Source organism: Podarcis bocagei (genome assembly GCF_964188305.1).
Source record: "Podarcis bocagei genome assembly, chromosome: 1".
In the NCBI taxonomy this organism is placed as follows: Eukaryota; Metazoa; Chordata; class Lepidosauria; order Squamata; family Lacertidae; genus Podarcis; species Podarcis bocagei.
Genome location: NC_138125.1, coordinates 44,373,064 through 44,392,459, shown reverse-complemented (window position 1 = coordinate 44,392,459; position 19,396 = coordinate 44,373,064). Strand labels below are relative to the sequence as shown.

The following is a 19,396-nucleotide window of genomic DNA, read 5'->3' as shown; positions in this document are numbered from 1 at the left end:
ACTACTAAATCAGTAAATAGCCCATGATACTGCCATATTCCTACAGCTTCTTGAAGAATGGAAGGCTGTACAAGTTGGGATAGCTCAGTTGGTAGAGCATGAGACTTCAGGGTTGTGGGATTGAGCCCATTGGGCAAAAGATTCCTGCATTCCAGGGGGCTGGACTAGATGACCCTTGTGGTCCCTTTCCAACTCTACAATTCTATGATTCTACTAAGACTGTGGGCCTCTGATTCATTATCTGGCAATGCAGGAACTGGCCCATATCCAGGGTCATTATCTGTGTACTTCTTCTAAAGCCTTTTAGCGGCAGCTGCTCATTATTTCTCAGAAATTCATTCAAGAGTTAAAACACTTGCCCGCTGCTACTTCAAAGGAATTAAACTCTGGACAATGTGAAGTCTGTTTGTTAAATTATTTTATTTTGCCAGCTATTTTAAGAACGGCTTACTGCATAAACACAGTTCCAAATAATCCCAGCAATGAATGGACTGGTACAATTACAAAACTGATGTTCAAATATTTACAGGACCTTTCGCCTCCATTTTCCAGTTTGCATATAGAAGGGGTAACTAAAAAAACCACATTCAGGATTCTATTCATACTCGTTAACTTGAGTACACCCTAGATTATTTTCATCTTGGAGATATGCTGTGCTTACTGGTGATCAACTTGTTCTGCAGCAGCATCCGCCCCTTTCTCAGCAAAGGAACAAACTTATAAGCTTGGCCTTTTCTCCCCCCAGCCACTCTGGCCTGAGAGAGTTACTTTAATGCCAGCTTTTCATCATTCAACAGGAACAAATGAGGATAATGCTGCTATATTGGCAGTTCAGGATTGGCGTTCCAATTAATGCTCAAAAAGGATTGATCTCTTCAGGCCAACGCCAGCCCTAACTGGGCCACCTTCCTATGATGCGCTTGTGGTAGTGGTACCTATGTTTCATAATGCCTTAAAACGAGTAACACGCTGGAAAATGAAGGCAGGACTATGCTGGGCGATTTACAGCAATATCTTGGGCAGAGAGAAAATCAGAGTTCTCTGTACATTCTTTGTGGAGGCACCACACCAGTGTCTGGCCCACTCCCGTCATGCTGATCACGCGATAACCACGCTTCTCCAGCTTGTCCAAGACGATCCGAGGGGCATCGTGCACATAGTATTCCCAGCTGTTGTAAACAAGATGTGGAAACAATGAGAAGAAGCAGTTTCCCAAATAACTTTAGCTGAACTGTAACCGCCACTTGGGGAAGGCTACCAAATTCCATCAAGGTTCTGACAGCACAATCTAAACCTAGAAAGTAACTGGACGTGTAAAGTGGTGCGGATCAGGGTTATGCCCACGGCTTTGCCATCCCAATTTTTTGGAAGACTTAGGACAGGGTTGGGAAACCTCAGGCCTTGGGACCAAAGGTAGTTCTTTCCAGCTCCTCCTGTGCCTGGAAAGGGGTTAGATTAACCTCTGATTTGCTAGTAGTAGACCCCATACAGACCAATCACACTATCCAGATCAGGGGTAGGCAACCTAAGGCCCGGGGGCCGGATGCGGCCCAACTGCCTTCTCAATCCAGCCCGCGGACGGTCCAGGAATCAGCGTGTTTTTACATGAGTAGAATGTGCCCTTTTATTTAAAATGCATCTCTGGGTTATTTGTGGGGCATAGGAATTCATTCATATTTTTTCTTCAAAATATAGTCTGGTGCACCACATGGTCTGAGAGACAGTGGACCGGCCCACGGCTGAAGAAGGTTGCTGACCCCTGATCTAGGGCAGCTTTATCCAACCTGGTGCCCTTTAGATGTTTTGGACCACAACTCCCATCAGCTCTTCCAACTTGGGTATTGGGTGATCTAGATAGGATTAGCATGAAGCTTACACACTTCATGGCAGAGTGAGGTCAAAACCAATTGTAAATGCAAGTTTGGAGTTGAACTTGGCTGTGGAATCTTCAGCGTATCTTTTCTTTTTTCAGTTTAGGGATCACTTATAGAAACATTAAAATGCCCATTGAAGAATGAGGAAATAGGAAGGACGGCCTACAACTTGGGAATCTAACTGATAAGAAGAAATTAACAAGGGAATCCAAATCGACTCTGCTCTTGATACATCCCAACTAATAAAGGATAATTAACATCGCCGGCCGAAACATTTTTGACATTTCTGTGGTCCGTGCCACATATTTTGGGCTAGATGAGAGGTCGTCTTGCTCCGTGGGGAAATCCATGGCTGTGTATGACCCAGATTCAAGCCACACAATCTCCATTTATTTAGGTACTTTCTTGTTAACTACATTTGTAATCCCAACTGATGCATGCTTGTTTTAAGATTTCCAGGCTTACTCCAAAATACTTTTTTCAATGAAAAAACCATCCACTTGCATCTTTAAAACAGGGGTGGGGAACGTGTGACTTTCCAGTTCCGGCTGAACCAGAACTCCCATCATCCCTCAACATTGACCATTCTGGCTGGAGCTAGAATCCAACAATATCTGGAGAGCCTCAGGTTCCCTACATCTGCTTTAAAACTAACAGGAATTATTTTACTGAAATAGTGGATTACCTGCATAATCATTTAGTGCAACTGGATTTTTAATACAGTTAAAAGCTACTTAGTTATAACACTTTAAGTGTTGTAGATATGCCCTTCACAAGTCGTTTACAACTTGAAGAGCGCCATAATTGCTTAGAAAAGCAATCTTCCCTTAGCATGGCTCAATCTCTGCCTTGATAGTTTAATAGGCCTCCCTTGGTTGTGTTCCTACTTGGTTCTCTGAACTGATCCCTCTGACTTAACCTTCCTGGAATGCAGGTTTTCACACCCACAGCAAAGATGCCAAGTATAGACCTACATTCCACCAAGGCAGGTTTGTTTTTTGTTTTTCCCCCTCCTCCTCTTCAATTACAAAAGGGAGGAGGCAAGCTACGCAGCTTTTCGCCATGGCAACGGAGACAGGAAAAGCATCCACTGACTAAACATTGATTGCATCCTAGAAATGGATGGGGTAAGAATTAGAACTTGCAATGTTTGGAGACACGTCAGCCAGAGACAAATACAAAAGTTGACATGAGGGAGTGACACTTCTCACAGCAAGCCCTGGAGCAGGGAAAGGCCACGTGCTGCCCTCCAGTTGTTCTGGATTACAAACCCCATCATCCTTGACCATTGGCTCTGCCTTCTGGGGCTGATGGGAGTTGCAATTCACAAATTCTGGAGGGCACCATGTTGACTATATCTAAAACAAGATCTCAGGTAAGATTCCTCTCGCATCAAGGTTTTTAATGCTTGATGTTTTGTGTTTTTAGATATGCTGAAAGCTGCCCAGAATAGCTGGGCAGACCCAGCCAGATGGACGGGGTATGAATAATAAAGTTCTTGTTGTTGTTGTTGTTGCTGTTGTTGTATGAATAATAAAGTTGTTGTTGTTGTTACATCCCACCACATAGTTGCCATACTTCTCTGGTGAGCACAAGAACTCAGCGGCAGGAGGGGGCTTGGCCTAGGGACAGTCTCAAGGGTCAAAAAGAGGCCTCGAGGGCCACACTCATCACCCAAGGCTTAAAGGTCCTCACTCTTTCTTGAAGGCACTTGCAGGAAGGCAGCTGATCAGAATTCTAGGGGGCCTCTCAAGACAAGCTGGTGCTTCCAACAAATGCCATTTTTCAGCAATGCAATTTTACACATTAAATCACTTTTTCTCTGCTAGTAAAATAGTTGCTTTCAAGTATAAACTGCACGATCAGGGAATATGACAATGAGAAGGGAAAGAGCAGAAAACATCATTAAGAGTGCATTGTGGTTTTAAGAAGGGCATGATTATAAATGACAGGGGGGAAATGCTAGTTCTTCTTCACCATTTCTTAGTTCTTATCTCTGAGGTAAATGTTCATGTGGGAGAAAAATGTTCCTTAATTTTCCTCTTCTTCAAATCTGAAATACTTGTTTGTTTCAAGAGATTTTCAGTCTCACCTTATAGTTATGAAACAATAAAGTATCACCTTCAAAACTGTGTGTTTAAATCGTAATTACAGGGTTCTGTATTGTGTGGGGGCCTTCCACAAGTATAGGAGGCTTCCTGCTTCAGAAGTTCACTCTCCAGCATTGGAGGGCGACAGGAACAGTGATGGTGGGCCAAAGCTTTGAGTGCTCTTCATCACACAATGCTACTTGTGGAGGAGATTATAACACCTGAAAAGGGCTTCTGACATACTTGAGAGAATGTCAAAGGAACACCAGACTGAAAACAGACTGAGGACAGGAAGGGGAAAATGCACAAGGCAGAAGTTGAACTAATGATGAGGAAGTGGTAGAACATTTACTCTGCATGCAGAATGTCCCAGGTAGGTCTGGGAAAGAGCTCCATCTTAAATCCTGGACAGCTGCTGCCAGTCAGTGCAGGCTATATAGAGCTAGATGGACCAGTGGTCTGACTCAGTGCAAGGCAGCTTTCTATATATTTAGGGGCTGAAGCAAGAAGAAAGTTCTGCAAGGGGCAGTGGCTGGAACACTCCTCCTGAAATTTCTCAGCATGAGTGGGCCTTCATTTTTATTTTATTTTTTTTACTGTTGTTCCAACCCTACTCTGGCATTAAGCCCTCACACGATGTTTACTGCATGAGAGGAAGAGTGGGGCCACACTCGCTGGTCACAACCCCATTGCCCTGCCCTCCATGCATTGAGTGGAAGGGTCTAAAGAAGAGAGCCTGACCTGCAAGTGTACAAGTATACAGCAGGCTTCTTGCTTCAGATTTTCCCCTCCCTAATGTATGGATAGCAGAGGCGGGGCCAGCAGGGGACGAGATGGAAGGGGTGGATCCAGCAACCACAGATAGGCCTGAAGAGGACTCTCTTCATTTACTTTGGATTGAAGTCCAGGAAACATCTCAGCAGCAAGGTGGAGTGTTCCATCAATCCTAAAGAATACACGGAGTTTTCACAGAGCTGAATGATGAAGGTGACCAGCAGGGCACGGTTTGGCCATAGATGAGGTGTGAGGAAATGTTTTTAACCACTTAGATCAGGGGTAGCCAACATGGTGCCCTCCACATGTTGACATAAAATGTAGACACTGAGTTAGTAATAGACCATAGCTGTCAACTCTTCCCTTTTCTTGCGAGGAATCCTATTTGGCATAAGGGAATTTCCCTTTAAAAAAGGGAAACGTTGACAGCTATGTAATGGACTTTTCACTGTGCCTCTGAATGTTTAGATTCCAATTCACATATGAACATATAAAAAACTGCCTTACACTGTATGAGTCAAACCACTGGTCTATTGAACTCAGTATTGCCTAAAAACTAAACTGAAGTCTGGTTCTCATATTCACTTGGCTTATCTACACTTGTTACTTTATTTTTGTTTCATTTAGACTAGCAACTGGATGTGTGGACTGAAATCCACTGAAAAACCTTGGGTTTGAGAGGTGATAGAAACATCTTGCCTGCAGTGCTGTAGCTGTGATGGCCTATTCACACATGGAAGGCACTATTTGATACCGCAGGCATCCCATGATGAACACAAAGGCATGTGAATTGCCCATCAGTATTGTATTTGCAGTGCACATGCAAAATCAAAAGGCGAAAGCCACGTGATACTATCAAAATCTCTGACTGGTTAACCAAAGGATGGAGAAGCCAAAAGATGGGAGATCAAATACCCACAGAAATACTTACAAATGGTTCCCCAGCATGTTTCTTTTCGTGGCCCCAAGGTATTGCATCAGGTTTGGGTCAGAATGCTCATCACCAACCATGGTGGGCCCGACCTCCTGCAGGGAGAAATACCCAGTTTCATTACTGAAAATCACATTAGGATCAGGACATTCATTCAGTCAATCTAGCAAGAGTGTCTAATCCATCTAATCCAAGGGTCAGGAACTTGTGGCCATCCTGATGTTGATTGATTACTCTTATTTTTTCCTTAATCCAATGACAATTTTATTTATAGTGACTTAGAGACTTTTATGCTGTTCAATGCATGGCCCAGGAAGGTGGACACAGCAGGCATGCAAAACGAAACATTCTGCTAGAGCTCCTCCTGCAGGCTGAACAAGGGACACCAGAATTTCCATATGCATCGTTTATCCTGCCAAGTTAGTTATTATGCTAAAATTCTGATTAACTAGAGAGAAGAGAAATGCAGTGAAGGGTTAGAAGAATAACTGTTTAAACAGTTATGCTACTTAGAGGCACTTAGGAAGCTGAACCAGCCTTAGCTGCAACCAAGATCACTAGCCACATTTTTTACTAGCCTGCCTGCCCAAACTTACAAGTCGTATCAACCTATAAGGAGAGCAGGGAGAGAGGCAGAGAGCACTTCCACTTCTTTTCCACAGAAGAAGAAGAAGAAGCAGTAGCAGCAGCGGCAGCGGAAGCAGCAGCATCTTTGACTAATTGCCTGGAGCCACTTCCTACTCACCACAAGCTAAAGGTGAACCATTTGAATGCTTGCAAAATCTTACTTAGATCTCAAAGGAGCCGCTTTGCAGTTGCAAATATACTGCTTTAAAATGTTCAGACAACGAAGTCTCAAAATATGCTAAGAAGCAACCTGCCTTTTACCCCAAAGCATCAAGATGCTTGCCAAACATTAGGCACAATGGCTGTGCCTGATGTAAACGACAAAGAGGCTGCAATGCTAAAAGGGTCCACTGTGTGACCAGACCACGGTTCAGGAAAGGGAAAGAAAACAGTGCAACTGCCACAGCTTATGGTATTCAGAAACCACGAAGGAGCTCTTTCGCGCTCAACGTCAAGCAACGTCTACAAGAGCACGCCACAGCCAAATGACCTCGCAAACCCTCTTGTCCAGCAGAAAACATATTCAGTGCAACAGCGTTTCCTGGGCAATTTGTCCAGGAAATGACTTGGCATTCCAGCTTTATAAGCCCTTTGAGTAAAGGGACCAAGTGCTGCAGGAACTGGCCAATGAGCTTTGTACATCCCTGGACTGTATTTGGGAAAGAGAAACTTGCACTGTTTGAAATGGCCGTAGGCAGACAACAAAATGTTGTCACCCTATGGTTTCCCCCCTCTTTATTCATATTAGTTAATGGTCTAGCCAGTGTTCTAAAGCTGCTCAAAATTTGCTCCCCTTTTGTTTTCTACAAAATATGCATTGCAAATAAAAAAGTCAGCCTCCTATAGAAAGCTAGAATTTATTCATACTGAGGGTGTAACCCTAAACAAATTCATTTGAGAGCAAGTCACCCTGAACTCAACTTACTTCTGAGTAAACAGTAGGATTGTGCTGTTTATTGCTTAAGCAAATGTGTGATATGTTGGTGGCAAGGGAAAAATACTGTAGGTATAAAAAGGAGAATTTCTAGATGCCAAGATCCAAGTCTGGGGCAAGTACTCATTGGTGAGAGAACCCCAGCAGAGTTTTAACATCACGAAATATGCAGCAAAGTAAAGCATGGAAATATAGGCTTCTAGACCTTTAAATTATCCCCCTGTAAATTTAAAAAAAAAAAACCTTTTTCCTCATCATAGAAAAAGACCACACATTTGGTCAGTTAAAAAATGGTTTACTTACAAACTCTGCAAATATCATATTCATGTGCTTTTCCACACAGCATTCAGAAGAAGTTGCAGGCAGTAAACCTGACTTAGTTACAGTGGTAAAAGTTCCTAAATTATTTGTATAGGAATTCAAGAAAGGCTTGTTAAAGCCATGCGGTCTGAGCTTCGAGCAACCAAGGTAGGCTGACAGAAACAAAGTCTTGATTACCTAGTCCCGCCCAAGGTGGGCTAAGCCTTGCAAGACAGCTTACTCTATGGTCTTAATCCCTTCATGCATAAATTAGACCTAAGCATGTAGGTTATTTGAGGCTGGTTATCCCACAGGATCCACTACAGATTTCTTAAAACTTTTTTTTAATGTGCTGCAATGTAGAGTGTACCACACAGAGACACAAGGGAGCAAAGGTGAAACTTGATAGAGCTTTTCATAACAAATGAGGGCAAGAATATCCATTTGTGTATCAGAGAGGAACTGGACTTTTTAACTTTTATTCGATCTTGAAAGCACAATTGTGCAACTCCATTTGATTCACTATGCACTGCAACACACTGCCTTTGTGTTTACAGATCAAAATGACTGGAAGTTTCTTCCACGTTGCCCTTTGCCACTCTTCACTCAGTATCCAGTTGTTTTGTAACTCCATTTCTTTCCTTTGCTAACATTCAATACACCTAGCCCATGCAGTTTGATACTCTGGCCGGCAGGCAGAGGCCCCTGCAATGAATATAATGGGACTCTGCTAGAGTCTCTACCCAGCAAGAACAGAGCGATACATCTGCACAGTGCCTGCCTCCCTTTGCCTGAAGTCACTCAGGTTGAGATTAGCACATTAAAAAAGATAGACTCAAAGTGCTTCCCGACAGTCATTATTTTGCAAAAGGGATTTCCCTATATCAGGAGTTTTTAAATGTTTGATGTTTTATTATGTTTTTATATGTGCTGGAAGCCACCCAAGAGTGGCTGGAGAAACCCAGTCAGATGGGTGGGGTATTATTATTATTATTATTAAAGCATGTATCAGAGATTTAGGTTGGTGCGATGCAACAAATTCACTTCTTAACACACTTTTTGCAGCTCAAAAAGCGACATGGAAATGCACAGGGAAATGTAGGATAAATGACTGAATAATGGGAAGGAAAGCAAATCAAGATGAATGCTCATAGTCATACAACCACCCTATAAGCAAATCAGAGCAACAGCTCAACCAAGACTGGTCACAGTTTAATCACTACATAAGCTTTCTGCAGGTTGAGGGAACTCTATGCGGGTCTGGTGCAGCAGCAGAGCCAAACCTAGGAGTAATGCATGCTTAGTAAAGCAGAAAAGAACTGGTATACGTGCCACCATATACAAAGCTGTCGGTATTCTGAGATTCCACAAAAGCATAGAGTACAAAAGGTGGCGCTGGGACCAGAAATTCAGCTTTACAGTTTTCCTTTCCTTTCCCTTAGCTTTTTAACTCAAGCTTCTAGTCCTTATGGGCAAAAATAAATTGGAATGTGTGGGGGCAGTGCTCAGCAAAGGCCAAGTGACATTTTCAGTTGGCTAGGAGATGCGGCTTCCATGCCCAGCCTCGTCCCTTCCATGCCCAGTACAATCCGATAAATATCCACTCAGAAGTAAGTTTAACGATGCATGATCTCAGATGTGTTTAGGATTCCAGCCTAAATTATGGGAAAGAGTGAGTGAAGATATGCCTAATCTGCATTATGTACACAAGTTGCAAACAATGGGAGTTACAATGGCATGGAATCTTTCCACTGTAATTTACAGACTGAGCAGTGCTGAAATAATATCACAGGGTATGCAATTTCACAGTGTTTTCCAACCTTCTGTATGCAAAGCATAAGCATTACTACTTAGCTCTGGTCCTTTCCCTGGGGTTTGCGTCACATTACATTTTTAAGTGTGCAGATAAAATATAATGCATCAAGCAGCTTTAAATGTGCTCATTTGGTTCCATCTAGGAATATACACATACACATACAAATCACCAAGCACATAAATACATATATACATATATGCCTGCATATACACATACTGTACATACATATATATGCCCCTCTCACAGGTCTGTTTTGAGGATAGAAAGAAGGAGCACCATATATGCTGTTTTGAACTCCTAGGAGAAAAGCTACAATATACAAAATAGTAGCCTTCTACCATTTTTTGTAGGATGAGCTAGTGTAGTACAGTAGCTAACAGTCTAATATAGGAATCAGGAATTCCTTGGTTCAAATCTTACCTCAGGCATGAAAATAGATAATATTAACCTAACCACTTTCTTTGAGCTGCAGCCTCTCATCTACAATATGCGAGTAATAAAACTGCCCTACCTTGTGGAGCTGTCGTAAGAATAACAACAATAATGTACCGATTTGAATACTAAAATCTTCTACATAAGTAAGCAGTATTAATCATTCACACGTGTAACAGAACTTCTGGCAGCATTGTCTAAATTTACATCAGACTCAAGCTGTTTGTCATGCAAAGCTACAACATACATTATTGGACTTCAGTCCGTTATTTTTGTCAAGGAGACAAAAAGTAAGCGCTATCAGTTTGTAATCTAGGACATGCAAACTGTCTTATCACGCAACTATTCTACAGAATCACTGGTTGCTTCCTCAGCCTGAATAAGAGCAACTTTTAGCATCAAAAGGGCAAACTTGTCACCCGTCTGATACACTGGGATATATCCACAGTAGGGTCATGTTAACAGACAGACCACCTCCGGGACCATCGCTCGGCGGAAGGAGCCACCTGTCGAGCATCCGTTGAGAACTGCTGCACTAAGTTACCCTGGACACTTTAGCAGGTGGCATCCCTGAAAAAGGAAGACAACCAGAAAACAGCCAGGTATGTTTCGATCCATGCCGAGATCACAAAGCCACCCTGGGGGGTTTTGCCAATGACACCGCCACCAGCCCTAAACAGCACAGAAAGAAACAGCCCCATCGGGATCCGAAAAAACTTATGCACGCTCAGGGGCCAAAGCAAGAAACAAGGGCCGGCCGCTGTTTTATAGCCGGGAAGCAGCGGCACCTCCTGCAAGGCAAATGGGATCAACTCCGTCTCGCGCCCCAGTCCACCTCTACAAGCGGACACGGGCGGGCAGCAACCCGTTCGGGGCCGCCCCTCGCCTTCCTGGGCATGGGCACCGACGGGCTCCTGCTCAGCACCATCCCGGCAAGCCCACCTAGAGCTCCCCCCGAGCTGCTCACCATGCGGATCTGCGTACTGATGAGGACGTACGGCATGATGCCCCGCCGCGAAGCGCTGCCCTCAAGGTGGCCGCCGCTCCCGCACGCCCCGCTTTTGCAGCGCAGCGCCCACGTGACATCCTGCCACTCCGCGGCCACGCCCTCGCTCCGAGGAGCCAATCGGCGAGCGGGCTGCGGCGCTGGAACGCGAATTGCTTGGCCTCGGGGGCGCGGGCGGCTTAAGGGGCGCGCGGCGGCGCTCGGTCGCTTTTGCGCTCCAAACTGGACTGCCAGAGGGTCACGTGCGGGGGGGAACCCTCTCGTCTGCACCCTGCTGCGTTGCATACCCGGGTGGGTCACCCCACAGCCACAAGGCTCCGCGGGGCAGAGGCTTCCTTCCCCACCGCCTTGAACTCCTCCGCGTGCACCGCCACCAAACCTCCTCCTGCTTTTCCCTTCAAGGCGTTTCTGTCGCCGCAGACAGACAAGAGGTTGGTGGGGCGGTGCCCCATATGCCCTCACAGGCCAGCCTCCGTCGGCACCCCCTCTGTGAAATATACGGCATGATACACCTGCCGATCTTTCAGTGCATGTCACAAAATAAGGCATGCGTAGGACTGCAAACTTTCGTTGGGCTCTCCCGCTGAAATCGATGGGAATGAGAAGCATTTCAGTTTGTTTTTGTTGTTGTTTAGTCGTTTAGTCGTGTCCGACTCTTCGTGACCCCATGGACCAGAGCACACCAGGCCCTCCTGTCTTCCACTGCCTCCCGCAGTTTGGTCAAACTCATGTTTGTAGCTTCGAGAACACTGTCCAACCATCTCGTCCTCCGCCGTCCTCTTCTCTTTGTGCCCTCACTCTTTCCCAACATCAGGGTCTTTTCCAGAGAGTCTTCTCTTCTCATGAGATGGCCAAAGTATTGGAGCCTCAGCTTCAGGATCTGTCCTTCCAGTGAGCACTCAGGGCTGATTTCCTTCAGAATGGACAGGTTGGATCTTCTTGCAGTCCATGGGACTCTCAAGAGTCTCCTCCAGCACCATAATTCAAAAGCATCAATTCTTCGGCGATCAGCCTTCTTTATAGTCCAGCTATCACTTCCATACATCACTACTGGGAAAACCATAGCTTTAACTATACAGACCTTTGTTGGCAAGGTGATGTCTCTGCTTTTTAAGATGCTGTCTAGGTTTGGCTGGATGTAATATAGTTAGTGCTTTTTTCTGTAAAAAAATGTCTAGGGGTACTCTCATTTTGACTCAAGAAAATCACCATTTTATAGCAAAAATAAATACAGTAAACGGACAAAACTACAAAGATTCACAAAATGTTTAGGGATATGCGTACTCCTGCATCCCCCCAGAATAGAGCACTGAATATAATTAAAAATATTTACCACAGTACATGGCAACATTAATCTGCCCTCGCTGGGGTTTCCATTCCTTCCCTGAAGGAGCAGGCATGTAACTTGGGGGTACTCCTGAATCCTTTGCTATCGCTTGAAGCTCAGGTGGTCTCAAAAGGAGTGGCTGTGTGCCAGAGGGCAAGTGGGATGGCGGGCCCCTCCCTCAATGGTCAGTTAGTTAGAAAGACAAAAGGGAAATTTAGGGTGGAGGTTTGTGGCAGTTTCTAAAGGTCAGCAAGCTGAAGAGGGCCATGTTTTTGAGGATTTTTTATTTGAATCCAGGACTACGTCTATGGGTGGTGGGAGCAGTGGCAGTGCTCTGAACCCCTCCATGGCAGGCTCAGGTTGCATATAAGTGTAAATAAACCATATTATCTTAAAGAAACCATAGTCTCCGCTGTGCCTCATTTCCAAAGGAAACACGAATCCTGGGTAAGTGCCTGGACCCCTGGAATCTAGCACTGTTGTGGAGGTTGTGGTGGCTTGTAACAATACCCTTCGTAGACTTCCTTTAAATAAAGCAGTATGTTTGAAGGTTGGGGGAGCAATCGTTCACTCATTTTTTTGCTTTTGAACCAGGAGGTGGGGCTGTGCACAACAGAATAATAATATTGAAATAGCAAATGTGGGGCATGGAACAGTCTCTACATATTCATTTCCTTTGTCTTGTATTTATTATTTTATTACCTTTGAAGGATCAGGGTCCCAAGGTATAGTCTGAGGACACATGAGGCCACCGTCTTTCTAAAGCTGATGAGGTCTGGATCTGGGTCAGTGCTAGGGTGGGTGAGTACCCGAAACCACATATATGCTCCCTTGAGCTCCATGATGGAAGAAATATAGAATAAATGATTCATTTGTAATTTAACAGAGCATCTCATTTTCTGCTTCACTGTTGCTTTCATGGATATCTTTGTTCAGTCGGCATAATTTTAAATAAACTCAAACATTACAAAACACCCTAAGCCTCAAGTAACCTTCATCCAAAGGAAACCAAATTCAGGTGTGTGCTGTGCCCCCAGAACTTTTCATCACTCAGAGAAGTGGGGTGAACATAACAGCAACCAATTGTGCTCTGAGCGTTTTCATGCAATTCATGTTTAAGAAGGCTTGAGGTGATTTAGCTGCCTCGTAAATTATGGTTTGGTTCCTTTACATAATATTAGAGATAAATGGCTTTTTAAGCAAGATTTGTATGTGCCTTTTCTGTTGTTGCAACAGCTTTTTCAAATTAATGCTTTCTTCTTCACTCTATAAGTGCTACAACTAATCTTTGAGTTTATTAAGATTGTTCATAGTTTCTTGAGATCAGCCAACATTGTTTAATTAAGAGAAAGAGAGCTTCCTACACAGAGCGAACATCCTTTTTCTATCCTTCCTGTCGGTATAAAATATATTCAAGGCAGTTTACAAACAATAAAGCAACTATTACAATGATTTGCAACAAGGCTAAAAACAATAAAGCAACTTTTGCAAAGTTTGCAACAAGCCTAAAAGCAGCAGTAGCAGTAAAATCCTTAAAATGGGGGGGGGGGATCCCCAAATATAAATAACAGTATTTGCTTCTTGTCTAAATAAAATAAACCTTCTTGGGAGGCTGCATCATGGCCACTCTCTAGCTCTTAAAGGGAGAGGTAATACTTGAGATATACCGTATTTTTTGCTCTATAAGACTCACTTTTCCCCTCCTAAAAAGTAAGGGGAAATGTGTGTGCGTCTTATGGAGCGAATGCAGGCTGCGCAGCTATCACAGAAGCCAGAACAGCAAGAGGAATCGCTGCTTTCACTGCGCAGCGATCCCTCTTGCTGTTCTGGCTTCTGAGATTCAGAATATATTTTTTCTTGTTTTCCTCCTCCAAAAACGAGGTGCGTCTTGTAGAATCATAGAATCATAGAATCATAGAGTTGGAAGAGACCACAAGGGCCATTGAGTCCAACCCCCTGCCAAGCAGGAAACACCATCAGAGCACTCCTGACATATGGTTGTCAAGCCTCTGCTTAAAGACCTCCAAAGTAGGAGACTCCACCACACTCCTTGGCAGCAAATTCCACTGTCGAACAGCTCTTACTGTCAGGAAGTTCTTCCTAATGTTTAGGTGGAATCTTCTTTCTTGTAGTTTGGATCCATTGCTCCGTGTCCGCTTCTCTGGAGCAGCAGAAAACAACCTTTCTCCCTCCTCTATGTGACATCCTTTTATATATTTGAACATGGCTATCATATCACCCCTTAACCTCCTCTTCTCCAGGCTAAACATGCCCAGCTCCCTTAGCCGTTCCTCATAAGGCATCATTTCCAGGCCTTTGACCATTTTGGTTGCCCTCCTCTGGACACGTTCCAGTTTGTCTGTGTCCTTCTTGAATTGTGGTGCCCAGAACTGGACACAGTACTCCAGGTGAGGTCTGACCAGAGCAGAATACAGTGGCACTATTACTTCCCTTGATCTAGATGCTATACTCCTATTGATGCAGCCCAGAATTGCATTGGCTTTTTTAGCTGCCGCGTCACACTGTTGGCTCATGTCAAGTTTATGGTCAACCAAGACTCCTAGATCCTTTTCACATGTACTGCTCTCAAGCCAGGTGTCACCCATCTTGTATTTGTGCCTCTCATTTTTTTTGCCCATGTGCAATACTTTACATTTCTCCCTGTTAAAATTCATCTTGTTTGTTTTGGCCCAGTTCTCTAATCTGTCAAGGTCGTTTTGAAGTGTGATCCTGTCCTCTGGGGTGTTAGCCACCCCTCCCAGTTTGGTGTCATCTGCAAATTTGATCAGGATGCCCTTGAGTCCATCATCCAAGTCGTTGATAAAGATGTTGAATAAGACCGGGTCCAAGACAGAACCCTGTGGCACCCCACTAGTCACTCTTCTCCAGGATGAAGAGGAACCATTGATGAGCACCCTTTGGGTTTGGTCAGTCAGCCAGTTACAAATCCACTGAGTGGTAGCATAGTCAAGACCACATTTTACCAGCTTCTTTACAAGAATATCATGGGGCACCTTGTCAAATGCCTTGCTGAAATCAAGGTAGGCTACATCCATTGCGTTCCCTTCATCTACCAGGCTTGTAATTCTGTCAAAAAACGAGATCAGGTTAGTCTGACATGACTTATTTTTCAGAAATCCATGCTGACTATTCGTGATCACAGCATTCCTTTCTAGGTGCTCACAGACTGTTTGCTTAATGATCTGCTCCAGAATCTTCCCTGGTATTGATGTCAGACTGACTGGGCAGTAATTATTTGGGTCCTCTCTTTCCCCCTTTTTGAAAATAGGGACAACATTTGCCCTCCTCCAGTCTGCCGGGACTTCGCCTGTTCTCCAGGAATTCTCAAAGATGACTGCCAGTGGTTCTGAGATCACATCTGCCAGTTCTTTTAATACTCTTGGATGCAGTTCATCTGGCCCTGGAGACTTGAATACATCTAAACTAGCCAAGTATTCTTGTACTATCTCCTTAGTTATTCTGGGCTGTGTTTCCTCTGCTGAATCATTTGCTCCAAATTCTTCAGGTCGGGCATTGTTTTCTTTATCGGAGAAGACTGAGGCAAAGAAGGCATTGAGGAGTTCAGCCCTTTCTGTGTCCCCTGTTTGCATTTCACCATCTTCTCCTCTGAGTGACCCCACTGTTTCTTTGTTCTTCCTTTTGCTACGAACATACCCATAAAAGCCTTTTTTGTTGCTTTTAACCTCTCTAGCAAGCCTGAGTTCATTCTGTGCTTTAGCTTTTCTGACTTTGTGTCTACACGTGCTGGCTATTTGTTTGAATTCCTCTTTGGTGGTTTCCCCCCTTTTCCATTTTTTGTACACATCCTTTTTTAATCTTAACTCAGTTAAAAGTTCTTTAGATAGCCACCCTGGCTTCTTTAAGCACCTTCCATGTTTCCGTCTCATTGGTATTGCCTGACGTTGTGCTTTTACTATCTCCCTCTTAACAAACTCCCAGCCATCATGAACTCCTTTTCCTTTTAGTATTCCTGTCCATGGGATCTCACCCAGCACTTCCCTAAGTTTTATGAAGTCGGCTTTCTTAAAGTCAAGAAATTGAGTCCTAGTATGCTTGGCTGCTCCTTTCCGCTGTATAGTAAACTTCAGAAGAGCATGATCACTCGCGCCTAATGATCCTTCCACTTCTACCCCACTAACCAGGTCATCAACATTGGTTAGGACCAGATCTAAAATGGCTGTTCCTCTTGTTGCTTCTCCCACTTTCTGGACAATGAAGTTGTCTGCAAGGCCAGTGAGGAATCTGTTTGACCTTATGCTCTTGGCTGAGTTTGACATCCAACAAATATCTGGGTAATTGAAGTCCCCCATTACTACTATCTCCCTTCCTTTTGCGTGTTTGGCCATCTGTTCCAGGAAGGCATCATCTATGTCCTCCGTTTGGCTTGGGGATCTATAGCAAACTCCCACAATGAGGTCTCTGTTATTCTTCTCTCCCTTAATTTTGACCCAAATGCTCTCACTTTGGCTTTGAGGTTCTAAATCTTGGATCTCTTCACAGGTATACACATCCCTGACATATAACGCCACTCCTCCTCCTTTCTTGTCTGGTCTGTTTCTCTGAAATAGATTGTATCCCCCCATTATTACATTCCAATCGTGGGACTTATCCCACAGGTTTCAGTGATGCCTATTATGTCATATTTAGTTTGCTGTACCAAGAGCTCAAGCTCATCTTGTTTATTTCCCATGCTTTGCGCATTAGTGTACAGACATTGAAGTCCATTAATCATTCCCCCTGTGTCTCTTATTTAAGGATTTTTTCCTCCCATCACTAGGTCTGCGTGCTGTTTGCTCCATTTGGTCTATGACATTTGGATGATAATCTTCATCAATTGATAGACTCCTACCTTCAGGAGCACTGTCTCCCTCCCCCACATTAGTCAGTTTAAAGCCCTCCTGATGAGGTTTCTGAGATTTTTGGCAAAAACATTTCTCCCAACCGTTGTGAGGTGCAGCCCATCGCTTGCCAGAAGTCCATCTTCAAGAAACTGCAGTCCGTGATCTAAGAATCCAAACCGTTCCTGTTTACACCATTTGCGAAGCCAGCTGTTCACTTCCACTATTTTTCCCTCTCTCCCTGGGCCACGTCGTTCAACTGGGAGGACAGATGAGATGACAATTTGTGCATTTAGTTGCTTCAATTTCCTGCCGAGAGCCTCATAGTCTCTTTTGATCTTCTGGAGGCTATTGCTTGCAGTGTCATTGGTTCCCACATGAACCAAGAGGAAGGGGTATTTGTCAGTGGGTTTTATGATTCCTTGCAATCGTTCAGTTACATCTTGGATCTTAGCCCCGGGGAGACAGCACACTTCCCAAGACATCTTGTCAGACCCACAGATCACTGCTTCTGTTCCCCTCAGTAGGGAATCCCCTATCACCACTACATGCCTCCTCTTAGGTTTGGTCGGGGTTTGTGGTCTGGTGCGTCTTACAGAGCGAAAAATACGGTACTTGGTCCAAGCTATGTCTGCCTATCAAATTAGCATCCACTTGGCTGATAAAGGATTGGTGTGATCTGATCTGTGCACAGCTCTGTGGGTTAGTGGGGGGCTGATAATGCCAAGTTTGCAGGTTCGATCCCCGTATGGGACAGCTGCATATTCCTGCATTGCAGGGGATTGGACTAGATGATCCTCAGGGTCCCTTCCAACTCTACAATTCTATGATTCTGTTATCTGATCTACCAACTCCAGACAAGCCTGTCATCCACATTCTGCACACTGAAGCTTCCAGACTATCTTCAAGGGCAGTGCATTACACTACAGAAATCTAATGTGAAAGTGATTAGAGCAGGAGAAATTGAGGCCCGGTCTGGTTTTTCCTGGAAAGGGTGCAGGTGGCATAAAAGATAAAAAGGTCACTGCTGCTGCCTAGGTATCCAGGAACAGGGCTGGGTTGAGAAAGAACTCTCAAGCTGTGAATCTGATGCTTCAAGAGAAGAGCAACTATATGTGTACCAGTGATGGGAATGCACTGGATCCTGAGTCAATGGTATTGTGCCCACAGTCTGAGCAACCAGTGATGCATTCAAAAACGTTTTCTGTTGTGTAGGATGTAACATCCTACCCTGGAAGCTCAAATGGTGGAGACCATGATGAGTTTCTACCATCAAGTAAAAACATCCTTATTCTTCCAGGAATTTGAGGTGAACCAGTGAGGCCACATTTTCATTTTTTTAGACCATTCTGTTTCTTTTTTATTGCTTTAAGTTGGGTATTTTTTTGTAATTGTTGTTCATGATATTTTGGAAATTACACAGACATTGCTATAAATGAAAAAAGACTGAATACAAATCTAGATAATAATTACAAAAAGTTACATGGTTCGTTCCTTCCAACTCTATGATTCTATGAATTGATTTGATAATCTTGAAATGCGCACTTGATATATTTGGATGACTAAAAACATCATTTGCACATTCTGTATTTTTTTTTTCATTTTTGTTCCTAGGTCCCACTCCTTTTGTTTCCTGGTTTATCTGGGAAAACCTCTTTTGTGTTTGTAGAAACTTTCAACCATCGCTATTTTACTGGAGTTGAAGAGATCATTACAAGATGAAAAGTCTGACAGTGTGTTGACACTGCAGCGAAAAGTCACGTGCAAATATAACCAGCCCTGGGAACATGAAAGTTATTATTTCAAAAAAATCAAATTTTTACTAAAACTTGGTGCATAATTAAAGTAATTAAAGTAATTCCATTTCCTTTCTAGTATTATTCTTAATTATTTAAGCTTACCTTACTCTAGAATATTACCTTGTCACTGTCCTTTGATCCTGCTCCATGAAATGAGGTCATGGATTTGTGTGTGTGTTTATGATGGAACAATGGTTTTCATTTTGATGTCATGAGTAAAGAATTAAGGACTTTTCCTGTTAGCATGAAGAAATACAATAAAAAACAAGAAACATCTGGGAGAGAAAACTCTAATAAGTAACATTTTGTACTAACCCAATTACTAAAAACAAATTAAATCCCAACAATGCTACTCTGGCTACAAGATGGGCTGGCTGACCCATTCAGGATTTCCTTATCTCTTATATGCATTATTTCTTTGGCTTAATCACTGTCGGGTTTTGTTTTGACCACAGAAGAGCATAACTGAAAAGGGATGGGGCTAATTTAATATCTATCACATCTAAAAGAAGGGCAATAGCTCAATAGTAGGAAAAGCTTAATTCCTGACATCTGTTATGAAAAGGGTCTCAGGTACTGAGCTGGAAGTCCTGAAAAGTAACTCCCAATCTTAGTAGGGAATACTGT

At 43.6% G+C, this 19,396-nt stretch overlaps 1 protein-coding gene and 1 long non-coding RNA gene across 2 annotated transcripts; one reads left to right on the top strand and one right to left on the bottom strand.

The window, feature by feature from the left end:
- Nucleotides 1-401: 401 nt before the first annotated feature.
- On the bottom strand, nucleotides 402-10,886 carry GCHFR (GTP cyclohydrolase I feedback regulator). The gene is made up of 3 exons (XM_081210786.1): nucleotides 10,746-10,886; nucleotides 5,670-5,764; nucleotides 402-1,169 (listed from the first exon to the last, which is right to left on the bottom strand). Exons 1-3 carry the CDS (start codon nucleotides 10,779-10,781, stop codon nucleotides 989-991), a joined length of 312 nt encoding a protein of 103 aa, XP_081066912.1. The 5' UTR covers nucleotides 10,782-10,886; the 3' UTR covers nucleotides 402-988.
- Nucleotides 10,887-11,089: 203 nt separating this feature from the next.
- Nucleotides 11,090-19,009, top strand: LOC308596280. The gene is made up of 3 exons (XR_014012437.1): nucleotides 11,090-11,215; nucleotides 12,409-12,912; nucleotides 18,882-19,009. It is a non-coding gene; the product is annotated as an uncharacterized lncRNA (long non-coding RNA).
- Nucleotides 19,010-19,396: the final 387 nt, after the last annotated feature.

What these genes read in the sequence shown, in the direction of transcription:
- GCHFR (XM_081210786.1), bottom strand. Translation starts at nt 10,781, where the DNA reads ATGCCGTACGTCCTCATCAGTACGCAGATCCGCATG. An exon ending in TCAGTACGCAGATCCGCATG is followed by an intron (nt 5,765 to 10,745) that starts GTGAGCAGCTCG and finishes TTCTCCCTGCAG; the next exon opens with GAGGTCGGGCCCACCATGGT. An exon ending in AACATGCTGGGGAACCATTT is followed by an intron (nt 1,170 to 5,669) that starts GTAAGTATTTCT and finishes TGTTTACAACAG; the next exon opens with CTGGGAATACTATGTGCACG.